The sequence below is a fragment of the Zalophus californianus genome, chromosome 2 (genome assembly GCF_009762305.2).
Source record: "Zalophus californianus isolate mZalCal1 chromosome 2, mZalCal1.pri.v2, whole genome shotgun sequence".
Taxonomy (NCBI): domain Eukaryota; kingdom Metazoa; phylum Chordata; class Mammalia; order Carnivora; family Otariidae; genus Zalophus; species Zalophus californianus.
In genome coordinates this window covers 196,012,266-196,028,441 of record NC_045596.1, presented here as the reverse complement: position 1 = coordinate 196,028,441, position 16,176 = coordinate 196,012,266, and the positions used below count along the sequence as shown (strand labels likewise).

Sequence of the window (16,176 nt, the reverse complement as noted above, 5' to 3'; positions counted from 1 at the left end):
AGCAACCCCACAAGTCTGTCTGGTTATATTTAGAAGATAAAACACAAACCGTGAGAGACTCTGGACTCTGGGATCCAAACTGAGGGTTTCAGAGGGGAGGGGGGAGGGGGTTGGGTTAGTCCGGTGATGGGTATTAAGGAGGGCACGTACTGCACGGAGCACTGGGTGTTATACACAACTAATGAATCTTTGAACACGACATCAAAAACTAATGATGTACTATATGTTGGCTAACTGAACATAATAATAAAAAAAAAAAGAATTTCCCCATCCTACCAACACTATTACAGTTCATTCAAGTACTAGAAATAGTCCAGAAAAATATAAAGCATTTTAGCACCTAGTAAGCTCATAGGGGAATGTATTTGTAAACAGTTATTTTTCTTATCCTGAAATGAGGGAATATAAGGAAGTCTCAAGATCAAAACCAATCCATTTTCTGTGATATTTTGAATTATGTTTTGGGCTAAATATGTCTATATTTGTTTCATTCCTACTCCTGAAAACTTATAAAACACTGACAGAAAGACGATTATAATAATCTTAAGATATAATACTATTTAGGGCGCCTGGGTGGCTCAGATGGTTAAGCGTCTGCCTTCAGCTCAGGTCATGATCCCAGGGTCCTGGGATCGAGTCCCGCATCGGGCTCCCTGCTCCTTGGGAGCCTGCTTCTCCCTCTGCTTCTCTCTCTCTCCCCCTCTGTCTCTCATGAATAAATAAAACCTTAAAAAAAAGATTTTAAGATATAATACTATTTATTATACTCCTTTTGGTATTTTGCACTCTTCTCTGGATTTTTCTTTAAATATCACTATATATTCATTTTTCAGTAGCTTTCTAACTTTGAATTTTTATTGTGAATCCAGGTCACATTTCCAATATAGTCTTTAATAAAAGTTATTAAAAACTCCTAAAAAAAAAAAAAGAACATAAAAAACAAAAAGTAAAAGAGCTTGGGGAGAGGTCCAAGGCAGTACTCCAAATGTTCATTGACACTTGACCTGGGAATTGAGACAGGAACCCAAGAGTCTATTTTCCAGGTGACTCTTCGAGTTCAGCTTATTCATGAGCAGACCGGATTCAGGCAGTGAGCAGGAATACTGACACAAGGCAACTTCTCAAGCTATTAGTCTAGAAAAAGCTTGGCACAGGGTCTCCACGTCCATCAGCACAGTTGTTTTAAGTATTTTCTGACATTTCTTACCTGGAATTAATATTCACTACTCTTGGGGTGCCTGGCTCAAAGGTGTGGTATAGACAGCACGTGTGAGCAGGATCCAGAGACAAGCAAAGGGCAGAGAGTTGTAAGTGCAAGGAATCTTCGTGAATAGAAGCTCTACCTCGCTACAGGTGTTCGGAAGTCTGTTGTTGAAGTAACACCGCACCGAGAGCACATCAGAATCCCTCCAGCGACCTGCCGACCTGGGCGGTCCGCTTAACCATTCGGTTTTCATTTTCCTTCCATTCCCCAAATGGAGCTGCTTCTACATACCCCATGAGACTGTGTTGTGTTCATCAGGTGGGATAACCTAAGAGTAAATGTTGAGTTTAGTTTTTGCAAACTAAACTCCTATTTATATGTCACCTGTTGTGAAGCTGGGAGGGGAGGGGCCGAGGCTCGTCAGGACCGGGGCATAGGTAGGTGGAGGCTGGTGTTGGGTCTGATGATAAGGCAGATGGCATTTGGTGGGAAAGGGACCAGAGGATTGACTGACTGCATTTCCGTCCCTCTGTGGATGAGATCAATCTGGAGCTTGGTCTCTAGTCCACCCCTGTCTGTGGGTCAGTGAGAGATACTCTCAGGAACATGGGAAGGAGGTAGGCTATTGCAAAATTCTGAGATTTTTTTTTAAGGCAAAAAAAAAAGGTAAAGTAAGCAAGCTTTTAGGAAAATTCTTTCATCAGACCTTCACCCTTGCTGCCGGATTCATTCAACAAATATTTATTGAGCACTTTTGATAAGCCACACGTCCTTCTAAGTCCTTGGATGCTTCAAGAGCCCTCCTGCGTTCCAGAAGCTTACATGTTAGGTCTCAGCTTTATTGTTTTTGCCATTGTTTTTGCTATCCACCTCTGGTTTATTTCTTCCTTCTGCCTCTATAGTTGGTAGGCAGCACCTATTCCAGGGATCGGAGCAGATTTCAGCCTTTTTCTCACCAAAATGGCAGAAGAAAAGTCTGCAGGTTCCGTGCTGCATAAGGCAGATAACATCTCTGATTCCAGGTGGAATATCCCCTGTTGATGCAATAGAAGAGAGTTGATATTGAGTTCATGTGGCACAGAGAATAAAAGATGACCCCGGCCCACAGCCCAACTCTGAATATTTACTATATTCCTCCAAAGTTCAGTGTCTTTGGACTCGTTCCAGTTTAACTGAGCTTTGGTTTCTTAGCCTTAAAACAGACCCAATAACGTACACCTCAGAATGTTTCCAGAAGGGCGTATATTTTATCCTATATTATTATATCAGGATTCTGAAGCCTCCTGGTGACAGACAGGACTTAGTGCATTAGGGGAAAACAAAGATTTTCAGAGAACAGAGTGGAATAAAGGAGGGGTGGGTCTCGGTCTCTAGGAAAATTGGAAATAGTTCTGATTCTCAGCTTGTGGCCCCATTTTTAGTTTCATGTCTTAAGATGAAAAGAAGAAAAGAAAACCTTTTTCTTCACCATGACTTGTGAACTTGTAGGTCAAGCACAACTACCCCATATGGAAAGTATTTTCTATTTGTCACAAGAAAAAAAAAGTATAACTATGTGTGGTGACAGACATTGACTAGGCTTCTTGGGGTGGTCATTTCACAATACATACAAATGCGGAATCATTATACTGTATACCTGAAACTAGTATAAGGTCATATGTCAATTCTATCTCAAAAAAAAGAGCTCTTCCTATTTGGGATTGAGAGGGTTGAATGACAGTTCTGATGTCAGGTCTGCAAATGTCACCTATGATGACCATAAAAACCAACAAAAACCAACAAAAACCACAAAATGCCCACAGTGTTGGTCTTGCACCATTTATTTTATTTTATTTTTAAACTTTATTTATTTATTTGTTAGAAGGAGAGAGAGAGAGCACAAGCAGGGGGAGAGGCAGAGGGAGAGGGAGAAGCAGGTTGCCTGCAAGCAGGGAGCCCAACACAGGGCTCGATCCCAGATCCTGATTATCATGACCTGAGCTGAAGGCAGACGCTTCACTGGCTGAACCACCCAGGAGTCCCAGTATGGCACAATGTAAAAAAACATCCTTGTGCAAGGTCTCACCAAAAACTGGGGCCTACCCTGGGATCCTGTATCACCTGGGCTCTGCCATGGCTTGGGGAGGACAGCCACATGAAGACATGGGCCCCACACTAATGAAGGTAGAAGAACCACAAGGCTAGGGACCTGGAGATCTGCATTCTAGTCTTACCTCCTCCAGTAGCTAATCTCTCTCCTTGGACAGTTTGTTTAACCAGCAATGCCTCAGTGTTCTCCTGCAGACCTGATCACCCGGGGAGGGGGTGCTGGAGGAACGCTGTCCTCGTCAACAATCACTCACTGCTTGGGCTGTAACTGAGGAGCACCCCGCCATACGCCGTCGCTTTCCCAGGAGCTTGGTGTCCCCTCCCTGTAGAGCACAGGGCCACCATGGAACACGCATCGTCCCTTCCAGCTCTGACATTCGCATAACTGTCATTTCCTCCCGGGAACTTTTCTCAGACTGGGGTGAATGTTTATTATGAGTATCAGAGCTAAGGTGCCCCTTTGTCTTGTTTTAGACGACCCTGATCACCCATATTTCAGTTTTTAAAAACTCTTCACAGAGAAGACCGAAACAGTCCAGAGCTGAGCCCCAGAGGGGTCCACCTGCACCGTTAACAACACACAGACACTCCAGCCCTCCACACGGACACTCATCCCTGGGGTTCCTGCCCTACCTGCCCTGGTCATCTCCAGCAGCTTTCTGCACCAGCCAGGAGACATTTACCTGAGTTCACTTGCACCAGACAGAAGAGGACAGCGAAAAGAAAGAGGGCCTTCATGGTTCAAGGTTCCCTCCAGCTTTCCCAGCCCTCCTGTGAAGAAAAACCAAGCCGACAAAACAGTGGAGTGGAGTACAAAGGACACAAAAATGGGACATTTATAGGTTTTTGGGAACACTGATCAGGAATGAGCACATTTATCTGGTCTACTGAGTAAGGCTGTGGGCAGAAGGTACTGGATACTCTTCCTTTCTGCCTAAAAATAGACAAGCTTCTTGGTATTGGGAGAAGCAGGGCTTGACCAGTGGCTAGGTACACCAAAGTTGCCCCGGAAAGAGAACCAACAGCCGTGAGGGGCTCCGTAGAGCAGGTGCTGTGGTGGGTGACATGTGCCAACACGTTTCCTGCCCTCAGGAAGCTTTTGTTGGGGCTGTATGAGCACGTGAATTGGTCACAGGAATACACTCCCAGGTGTCTACCCAACAGACGTAGGCCCTTGTGCACCGAGAGACGTGCCCAAGAGCGTTGTTATAGCCCCCTTCACTACAGCTATCAACAGAACACGACCCATGTAGTGGATTCCACCCAGTAATGAAACCAATAAGGCATTTCCCCCACAGCAGTGAACATAGATGCTTACAGCACGGATGTGCCTCGCAAACATCCTGCATGAAAAAAAAGCCAGACACAACCTACGGCATTTTTTGTTTAAACGTGGCAAATCTAATTTATGTATTAAAAGTCAGGAAGTTGTCTACTTCGGCGGAGGAAGCAAGAAGGTAGAGTCTTCTCTCATTCGACAAAGTTGTCTTGACTGAAAGAGGGGGCAGCCTAGAGGGAGACAAGGGGGAGGCTCTGCAGGGCACTGGGGCCACAGGATGGAACCTACCTCGGGGGATGCCAGGCGAGGCTTTATAAGGAGGATGTCATTAGAGCTGGGCCTGGAAGGACAGCTCTCCACGCAGCTTTATGTAACAGACGACGCTAAAATGCCCAGTTGCTGTAGCTACTCATTTTGCCCCTACTTGGCTTAGGACCCAGCATCACTTAGGTTTATTTCCCTTAAAATTCACTGACTAAGAAATGAAAAACAAGCCTTCTTCCCATCCCATTCTCCAGACCTTCATGATAGCTGTTGCTAGTTTCCTATCCATCCTTCCAGACATTCTCCATGTGTTCATACACAGAGATGAATCTCTATGCCCCTTCCTGTAGAAGCAGTGACAGACTACACTTCTTACTCTGGACTTGCCTTTTTCATATGATGTACCTTGGAGATTTTTTTAATGAGGTGCATGGAGAACTTCCTCATTTTGTATAAGAGCTGCATATGAGTTCTTTTAGGTGGTCTCCCACCTGACATACGCCATCCACAACACTATCTGATCATGCGTCTTACTCAGACAATGGATTTTGATGAGAAGTCAGGTGCTGGCCCCATATTTCTGGAGGTGAGCAAGGGCACAGGTGAGCAATGTGGGTGGCCAGAAGAGGTGAGGGCCAGGAGTTCACTTTGGACATTCCAGGACCAGAAAGAGGAAAGAAAGTGTGGGTTCTGATGAAGGATACCCTGATTCACTGGCTTTTCTGTACCTTATAAAAACACCTGTGAAAATAGGAGTTAAGGAGGGGCCTCAGGGTGGCTCAATCAGTTAAGCGTCAATCTTGGTTTTGGCTCAGGTCATGATCTCAGGGTCATGAGATCAAGCCCCAGATTGGGCTCCACACTCAGCATGGGGTCTGCTTGGGATTCTCTCCCTCTTACTCTCCCTCCCCTTCTGCCCCTCCCCCGGAGTCCTCTCTCTCTCTCTCAAAATAAATAAATAAATAAAATCTTTTAAAAAATGTGAAAGTAAGAGTTAAGGAGGAATTATTTGGGAACTAAATGCTCCTTTTCTCTCTTTGCCAACAAAAGTTCACCGTATCGGTAACTATGAACAAAGCAATCATAAAATAGATATCAAGATGTGTATGTGTGTGGGTCAAATAGTCTATGAGAAATCTGTTAAAATTTGAAATTCTTTTTCTCTGGAGCATTTGTTCTGAACACATCTCCAGATTTTCCCATCGTGAAAAAGGCATAAGCATCCCTATTCGATCCTTAAGAACACATCTTAAGTTTACAACTTCCACTGAATGATTGTAATTCTGAATCCACTTCCATGGATGGAGAAAGTATAGTTATGAGATACAAGAATTACTGTTCCATACAAATTCTAGAATGTATATATCCAAATGTATGGGTTGCTTGTTAAAAGTCACCTTGGTAGGAGAAAACATAAGAAGCATGTTTTGTACTTTCTGTTCTTTCTTGCTAATTAGACTCATCTGATTTAGAAAAGATTTAAGGTAAACGTGGATGGTGTATTTTTTCTAACAGTCCAGCCAGCACTCAAGTAGTTGTGAGATTAGAGTTTGGAAATTGTTTTCTGTATAGTTTGGAAATTTTATGAGCTATGTTGGAAAGGTAGCTCACCTGGGAGAGAAGTACATGAACAGTATTATATTAGAATTTATCACCCACTTTTTTCTTTACACACAGATCTGTTATTTCCAAGTCACAGACTCAGATACAACCACTAAGGAAGAATTTTGTGAGTAGTGTTGGAGAATTAGGCATGCCATCCCAACAGAAGACAAACTAGGAAATCAAGCTCATTGAATAATCTCATTAATCTGGTCATAGGCTCATTGGTTCTTATAATTACAGGGTTGAAAGGAACTAAACCTCAATTTGTCCCAACATGGAAGATAATTATTCTAGTGTGCATTTTACTCATACAGAAGAAGATGGCGTAAGGAGAGATGAAAGATGTCCTTGGGTTTGAAAACATTTGAGAGTGGCAAAATATTTTTATATATTAAAAAAACGTTGATGTATTTCAACAATAATTAGATAAACAACCTAATTTAAAAATGGGCAGAGGACTTGAATAAACTTTTCTCCAGAGAAGAAATGCAAATGGCTAACAAACACACGGAAGGTATTCAACACCAATAATCATTCAGGAAATGCAATTCAAACCACAGAGACACCACTTCCCAGGAACTAAGATGTAAGAATAATAGAAACTAGAAATAAGAATAATAATAATGACAAAAATAGCAAAGTGGTGTTGCTGCCCAATGACTTGTAGAGTTTTTATTTCCAATTTCAGTCTCACCATTTCATTAAATGAGTACTAGATGGTTAGAATTTGGCCGCGAATCCCACCCAGCTGCCATCCAGGTGGCTCTGAGATAGGGCTCCACTGCTCTCTGGTGAGTGAAGCCATTACTCTTTCCACTTACTTACTTGCCCCATGAGTATGTGCACTCCATTCATGCAGAGGTTTTGTGTGGTTGGTTCTTTACTTTATCTTTAGGACTTAGAACAGTGCTTGTCGTACAATAGGAGCTCAATGGGTAGCTGTTGAATGAATTCACATGTTTTCCAGTAGAGATAGAATTCAAATCAACACAAAACATAAGAAAAAAAAGTGCAAAATAAAGGTACTGGAATATTATTGGGAAGACTAAGCAAGCCATCTATTTTGGGGAAAAGATTCAGTTGCAGGAATCAGATGACAATCCTGTCTCACGTATTAAAAAAAAACAAAAACAAAAACAAAAAAATCATAGCATCTACTAATTAGAAACAAGTGTCTCTAAGGACCAAACAGGGTGAAATCGAATGGCAGGCTAAGATAAAAAACAATGAATTGGAAGAGCCAAGAAAAGTTTATGGTGGCAAGGAACATTGATCCTCTGGAAGTTGAATTAATGGCATGAAGGTCAAATTTGAGTTGGCATTCCAGACAGAATTTGAATAAAGACATGGTAGGAAAGTTATTAGAGAAGGCAAGACACCAAAGAAAGCCAGGTGAGCCAACCTCACGGCCATGTGATCCCTGGGGTGAAAACAGAAAGTTTTCAAAGAGGAAAGGAGGTGGAATGGTGGTTATGGGGGGGCTGGAGGGAGGGGGAAATGGGGGTTAATGATCAACAGGTATTAAGTTTCACTTACTCAAGACGAATAAGCTCTAGAGATCTGCTGTACAACACTGTACCTAGAGTCAACAATAATGTACCCTTAAAATTTGTTAAGAGGATAGATGTCATGTGAAGTGTTCTTATGACAATACAATTACAAATTTTAAAAGGTGAATTAATTTTTAATGAGAAATGTATAGGGGAAATCAGAAGAAATGATGTGACTCTTACTGAATTATTACTGCATCCTTGCTGAGCACTGGGCTCAATGTTTATATCCCAACAATTTTTGTTAGTGTCTCAATTGTCAAGTTCTCTCCTGCCTCAATATATTTGCAATTGATTTTGACCATATGGCTCACCACCTCTCATATCTTTATTTTTTAAATTAAAAGAAATTACTGATATTTTTCTTTAAAAATTAATTCCACCATAATTAGCATACCGTATTATATTAGTTTCAGGTGTACAATATAGTGATTCAACGATTCCCTACATCACTCTTGCTCATCATGACAAGTGTACTCTTAATTCCCTTTGTCTGCTTCACCCATCCCCCCACCTACCTCCCCTCTATTTTAAAGAAATAATGTTAAAATACAATTTTGAAATCGTATGTGAATTAGAAAGTTATCAGAATAAGCCATTTAGTAGGGTTTACTAATTTTTCAGATGAAACTAATAAAATGAGAATTACAGTTAAACATGACTAAATGAAATGTTGGAAGAATAGGTGAAAAGAAAAGAAACCCGCTAAAACCGGACATCCTGCAAAAGAACAAAAGCAGACGTGCCTTGCGTGTTTTATACCCACACGAAATGCCAGGTGAGGAATGGCGCCTTTGAGATTTTAAGAGGAAAACTGTGTTGCAAGGTTTTGGTTTTACGGCTGACTTATCTTTCATGGGTAAAGGAGAAAATCACCCTGAAATATTCAAGGAATCAGAAAATATTCCATCCAAATGCCATTCTTGAAAAGGTGATAACATTTATATTTGTTTCTATGCTACATTGGATTTTTTTTTTTAAGAAAAGGAATGCTAGATGCCAGGTTCTTCCTTTAAATTTGCCAGGTTCAAACCGATTTTCCTGTGTCCTGAGGACCAAAAGCTTGGCTGTGCCCTTTAAAGTTAAGGCTCTCTGGCTTTGCAATTCTGTCGATTCTGGAAGTTACATCTCCTGGTGAAAAATGTGGGTTGGCTAGATTTGCCTTTCTGCTCTCCAAGTTGTACTTACATTCATACTCAGGTTTCCTCAAGCCAGACTGCCTTCTTACCTTTTCAGAAGCATTTCTTCCTCCCCGTGTGTCTGTTTTACTACATACTGTGCTTCACGTCTCCTTTTTATTCCTGGAGAAATAAACAGAATTTTCAGCTTCCATTATTCCAGTGAGACAATCTCATGCTCCCCTGAAAATCATAGAGGAGTGTCTTGATTGTCTAATGTAGGACCATTCCCTCCATTCATCAGAAGTTTCGCCAAGTGTGTGGTTCCCAGCAACTTGAATTGGGTCAACACAGCCCTTGGGTTTGGACCAAGGGAAATAATAACCTGGGTCTCCACCACCCGATTTTGGCTAGGGGTAACTGTTTTTACTCTTTGGCTAACCATTCTTAGCACAATATCCCCTTGAAATGATCTTTCCGCTGACTTCCTCTTACCCAAAAATCTATGTAGGCCCTTTCTCCTGTGTCTTCCTTTTGTCTTTATTCCTGTAGCTTCAAATAAAGACAAAAGGTGACTGATCAACATAACCAACCTCCTTTCCTCCTAGCTCCGGAAACTCCTTTGGGGCTTTTTTTCCACTGTCCTAACTCAACTCTGTAGTTGATCCTCTATATTACAGCCCCCCGTGCGGCTGACAATCTCACCAGACCCTTGGCTAAGGGTCGTTTGCCATTTTCCCACAGTCCTACACCAGATTCTTGTCTTGTTTACTTCATAGGACTTTCTTTCTCTTCCAGGCTCAACATAATTCATCACAGGAGAGAGCACCAAGCTCCTGCAATCACACCTCCTTTGTCTGCTGAGGTATTGTACTTGGGTCACTTACCGAATTAGCTCTCAGTTTCCCTTCATTTGGACATTCTAATTTTAATTTTTGTTCTTACAAATACAACTCAGTGATTGTCATGAAGAGCTTGGGTTGAGAAGGACATGTTTGCCCACTGCGCCCATCAGGAGTTACACAAAGCAGCAACACAATTATTACTAGGGTCGAGGTTAGGACCCAAGCATCAGCATTCTTTTGGTGAGGGCTATTTCCTCTGCTCACACACCAACATCTAGTGGCATCTGGGGCTCACAGAGTCACATGCCCTCCTGTAGGGACGGACAGTGCCTTCTCCCAGAGCTTGAGCCCCCATCCTGGCCAGGGTCCATCTCTCTGAGGTTGTGGCCAGGAAACATTCTGAGAAACATATGTGTGTTTCTCTTAGAAACGTTCGGTGTCGCGTAAGACGAAAAAAAGTCCACACTTGGACTTTTCTGGCTTCAAGTGAGCTGGGTTAGTGTCCTGGATATGTTATCTGATCACCACCTGATTTGAGTTGGATCACTTAACTCTGCCCTTAATGTGTCCTACAATGAAATAGAAAACAATAACTGGCCCACTGCAAGTGCCTTGGATAGACAGGGAGGGGGTAGCAATGAATTCTCTAAGGGTGTTCTCGGAGCCCGCAGAGAAAAATAGAGCAGAGTGGAGGCAAATCACAGAAGGAACCCATAGGAAGCAGGCAGAAGAGAGAGAACCAGACTCTGAGGCTTTCCTGCTCTCCCCAAAGCCCCATGCTTAACCCCAGCCTCCACTGATGCACTTAGACCTAACAGAGACATTTAACCAGACCCCTCCGCCTCCTCACTGGGCTCGATGTCCTTTCCCCGCAGCCCGGGTGGATCCAGATCCCTGCTGTTCTCATGGGCAATGCTAATGGTAGTCATCCAGTCCCTGCAGTTTTTTGGTCTGTCAAGAAAGAGGCAGACACCGGGTTAATGATCTCGGTTTCCCTTCATTTGGACATACTAATTTTAATTTTTGTTCTTATGACTAGGGGACTCCCTGGGTCCAGGAAGGTGATTTCCTCTGACCCAAGAGATAAGCCGAGTCAGTCCAAGCCTGAAGGCTATGGTGACCCCCACATGTGAGGACAGGTAGAAAAAACTCGGCATGGCTGTTATTAAAGGCATAGGAAGCCAAGTCATAGGATTTGGTTGATTGAGCTTGCCCACCCGGTGCCTACCCCAGCAGACCTGGGGTGTTGAGGAGAAAATAGATTCCTCGATGAAGGGGCACTCGGGGGGGGGGGGGGTGGATGGGTCACAGGGATCAAAGCTCATGGAAGGTCCAGGGTGCAGTGGGAGGCAGGACACTGTGTGTGCAAGGTGGGTGTGGACAGCAGAAATGGAGGCAGCCAGGCGTGGTATGACTGGCCTGTAATGACCTAAAGCAATTGCTAGCTCAAGGGTCTCCTCCCACCAGGGGTACAGCTGGTGTCCATAAAGCCTTGCCATCCTCAGGGTTCTGCACGAAGCAGGCTTCTGTGAAAAGTACAACACAAGTGTAACCAACAGTGCTGCTGACTTGGACCTTGCCTGGAGAGCCCACAGTGCTCATTCCCTGGTCTCCAAGCAGGACTGCAAAAATTGCTGTAGGTGGTAGAAAAATATCAGTTGTTACCTGATTCTTATGAATCCCAAAGTTGGTTCCAGAATCTCTCTGAGGAAGTTGCTTTAATGTTTTATAGTCTTAAAACCCAGAAGTTCTTCCTTATGTTAGATTTAGGACTTTCTTGGTGCAATGTCTTTGTCTACAATCAAAGTACGTCTTTGTACATATATACATACATATTTATCCTTAGGTACATTTATCTTATCTTTTTAAATGTATATATAAATTTAAGAGTTATGCAATAACTTGACAGGGTATTTTCAAAGATAAAATAATTAAAAATCACCAATAATCTTAATGTTGTAGCCTAAAATCCTTTTTATTTTTTGCTTTTGGACATACTTTTCACAATTAATTTTACATCAGATATATGAACATTTGTCTCTTGAATTTTCTAAGAGAAAATTGTCTTGAAATCTTTATCTTATTTTAAGATATTTATTTAATGGTTTTTACTTGCTTTTCTGTTTATTATACCTAAGGGATATATATTATATATCCTATTAAGTAGATATACCATAGCTTGCTAAGATAACTCTTCTAGTTTGAACATTTAGATTTTTTTCAAAAAGTTTCTCAAAATACTTTTGTTATTTCCTGAGGACAATTACCTTTATTTTTTAATGGAGGTAAAAACTCTTAACATGAGATTTAGCCTGTTAAGAAATGTTTAAGTGCACGATACAGTATTTCAACCATAGATACAATGTTGTACCACAGATTGCTCGAACTTAAACATCTTGCTTGCATGACCGTAAATTTGCACCCACTGAAGACTGGTCATTTCTGAGAAGCAGAATAACTGAGCCAAAGAGCACAAGTATCTCCTCTCTTGCATACATAATAAAAAAAATTACTTCCCAAAGAAGTTACGTAAATTGGCAATACTTCTGGTTTTATATGTTAGTACTGGTTTTCACCACGCCTTCATTACCCCTTAAATATCAGCCTTGCATGAGTATGTCTGTGTGTGGCCCATTTATCCAGAAAGAAGCCTGGGAAGGCAGCATTCCTGAAGGAGGTCTATTTATGCACCTAGTTTTGTCTGTCTGAGCTACAGAAGCTTGATTATAACCCAGATAGATACCCACACATAGCAATAGCACAAAAGTTTAATTTTTTTAGAACATAGCATCTCCTTTATTTTCTTTTCTATTTTTTTTCTAATTTTAATGTAATTTATTTATTTTTAAATTTTATTTTATTATGTTATGGTAATTACCATACATTACATCATTAGTTTTTGATGTAGTGTTCCATGATTCATTATTTGCATATAACACCCAGTGCTCCATGCAGTACATGCCCTCCTTAATACCCATCACCAGGCTAACCCATCCCCCCACCCCCCTCTCCTCTAGAACCCTTAGTTTGTTTCTGAGAAGGGAGCAGCCAATTATATAAGCCAATTAATAACAAAATCAAAGAAACACATAGACAACAATACAACACAATAATGGTAGGAGACTTTAACATCCCCCCTCACTGAAATGGACAGATCATCTAAGCAAAACATCAACGAGGAAATAAAGACTTTAAATGACACACTGGACCACATGGACTTCACAGATATATTCAGAACATTCCATCCCAAAGCAACAGAATACACATTCTTCTCTAGTGCCCATGGGACATTCTCCAGAATAGATCACATCCTAGGTCACAAATCAGGTCTCAACCGGTACCAAAAGATTGGGATCATTCCCTGCATATTTTTGGCCCACAATGCTTTGAAACTAGAATTCAATCACAAGAGGAAAGACGGAAAGAACTCAAATACATGGAGGTTAAAGAGCATCCTACTAAACAATGAATGGGTCAACCAAGAAATTAAAGAAGAATCAAAAAAATTCATGGAAACAAATGAAAATAAAAACACAACTGTTCAACATCTTTGGGATGCAGCAAAGGCAGTCCTAAGAGGAAAGTCTATAGCAATACAAGCCTTTCTCAAGAAACAAGAAAGGTCTCAAATATACAACCTAACCCTACCCCTAAAGGAGCTGGAGAAAGAACAGCAAATAAAGCCTAAACCCAGCAGGAGAAGAGAAATAATAAAGATCCTTACTTTACTGAGATATCATCAGTATCAGAAGTGATGATCTTTTTTCTCTTTTTTTCCCAGTTTTATTGAGATATAATTGATGTACAGCACAGTAATATAAGTTTAAGGTGTACAGTATAATGATTTGACTTGCATAGTATCATAAACTAATTACCACAGGTTTAGTTAACATCCATCATCTCATATAGATACAAAAAATGAGAAAGAAAAGAAAAAAATGAATTTTTCCTTGTGATGAGCAGAGAGGATTTGTAACTCATGAAAGCTAAAGAAGGATGTAGAGAGAGTGATGGGCTCAAAAGTTTGTAACGTGTTATTTTACGAAAAGATCTTGAGCCTAAAAATAATCACCACTTATACATATTTCATAGCAAATTCCACTATTTCTTCACTGTGGATCTATGAAGAGATCCCTGAAACTGCTTTTGAGTAGGGATGCTCAACATTGAGCTCAACATGCTCAAAATTCTAAGATAAACAGCAGAGGGGTTCTGTTCATGGAACACATCCCACACTTCTTACTTAGTCAAGGAAACCTCTATCGCCGCTCTCCTGGGAGAGTAGGGGTTAACAGTTGGTATGAAATGACCATAAGTTCAAGGAGAATGAGAATTTTAACAAAGTAGGAGAGACTGAACTGGACTGGAGTAGGTACCACCATTTCAATGGAGAAAATGTAGAGAATTTTTTTTTTAGAGTTAATGTGTATTTATTCTTGATGAAATTTGAGAAGATGCAGTTTGATCAATAAGATGAGAACAGGATCCTATGAGAAAAGCATACTTCGAGAGAAAGAAAGACTATTTGCAAAAATAGGAATATTTAAAAATAAATGAGAATCTAATATCTGAACCTGAAAAATCCCCAAAGAGTGAAAAATAGAAAGGCAATATCAAAGGAGAGATTGGTGATCTAAAAAAAAAAAAAAAAAAAAAAAAAATTACAAATTGAAAGTTGAGAGCAAAAATGGAAAGGCATGGAAATTATGAGCAAAAGATGATAGATGAGAAAGATGGTACCAGGACAATGAGGGTTTAAGCAGTTGGTATTCCAGAAAGAGAGAAGGGAAGTAAGGAAGCAAAGAATACCTAAGGTTAAATATCGCACCTATGAGAAGAACATGTATCTATAGATAAAAATGAAGTGGTAACCCAACAAAATTATTAAAGCATACAGAAGAGAAAACATGACCAATAAACAAATGAAAAAATGCTCAACCACACAGTAATCAGGGTTTACCTGATTCCAGAATTGAGTCTCCATTTTTCACCCATCAGAGTGAAAAGAATTAGTTAATTTTGATAATAACAGAAATCGAAGAGTGTGGAGAAACAGGTATTTTAATACATTTCTAATGGGAACATGAAAGGACATTCATTCTCTAAAGGGCAATGTGTACGTACTAAGATTTTAAACACACACACTCTCCAGCTTAACCCTGCCATTTCTCAGTACCAAACACATTCTCTTAAAGACAACCTGGATGAAATGCTTATAGCATTGTTGTGTGTAATGTCAGAACAAAGACTAGCAACCTGTCAACAGGGGAGTGATAAGGTAGGGATGGTGCATCCATACAATGGAATATTATACAGCCAGTAAAACGAAAAGGGTGATAGGACATACACTTGCATATAGGGATCTCATAGATGTCATTTTAAAAAAAGATTTATTTTATTTATTTTAGAGAGAGAGAACACATGCAAGCGTGAGTGGGCAGAGGGAGAGGGAGAGAAGCAGACTGCCTGCTGAGCCAGGAGCCCAATGCGGGGCTCAATAGCGGGACCCCAGGATCATGACCTGAGCCAAAATCTAGAGTTGGAGGCTTGATCGACTGAGTCACCCAGGTGCCCCTCATAGATGTTGTCTTAAGTCAAAAGTGAAAGTTACAGTTAACATGCCATTTTCCTGGTGACCGCTGAGCAGAGTTTCCCTAAATTTGCTCTTTGGTGCTTGGGATACGTGTAATGGAAGTGAAATGTGATTGAGTTTGGTTAATGGAAGGCAAATTCTGAACCCGAGACACAACGAAGCAGGGATGCAAATGGGTGATGTCTGCCCACCCCGTCCTGCTGGATGCTGCCTCCTCTGCCTTGTTTCCCGAGGCTCAGGAGTTGTGGGGTTGCTGGTGAGGAGGGACCATGTGAATGATTCCTCGTTTGAGAAAACGGGCAGACCAGAGGGGGCACTCACTGTCTGGGGCCCCGTTTCCTGTTCCATCCGTCGAAGAAACTCCACTCCAACAAGAGCTCAGTGGGCCCCTGATCCTACAGCTGCAGGAGACCGCGTGCCCTGCTCCACGGAGGTTAGGGTCCTCTCTCCCGGCAGAGCCGCCGTGGTCCTGTCCTCCAACCCTACCTCGTTCGGGGGCTGCCGTCTTACTGATGAGGCGTGGAGTAGTCTCGACCCTCACTTACGTTTCCTGCAAGGGTTCTTGTACGTGGAGGCCTGTCTCCTGTTGTCTCCCAGCTTACAATATTCTATAAAACCACACGAGGACCC

The 16,176-nt window shown here is 41.5% G+C and overlaps 1 protein-coding gene across 1 annotated transcript; it reads right to left on the bottom strand.

Moving 5' to 3' along the window:
• Positions 1-2,029: 2,029 nt before the first annotated feature.
• On the bottom strand, positions 2,030-4,030 carry LOC113925255 (sperm-associated antigen 11-like). Its single transcript, XM_027599887.1, has 2 exons — positions 3,976-4,030; positions 2,030-2,238 (listed from the first exon to the last, which is right to left on the bottom strand). The coding sequence occupies exons 1-2, from the start codon at positions 4,028-4,030 to the stop codon at positions 2,030-2,032; spliced, it is 264 nt and encodes an 87-aa protein (XP_027455688.1).
• Between the last annotated feature and the right edge of the window lie 12,146 nt (positions 4,031-16,176).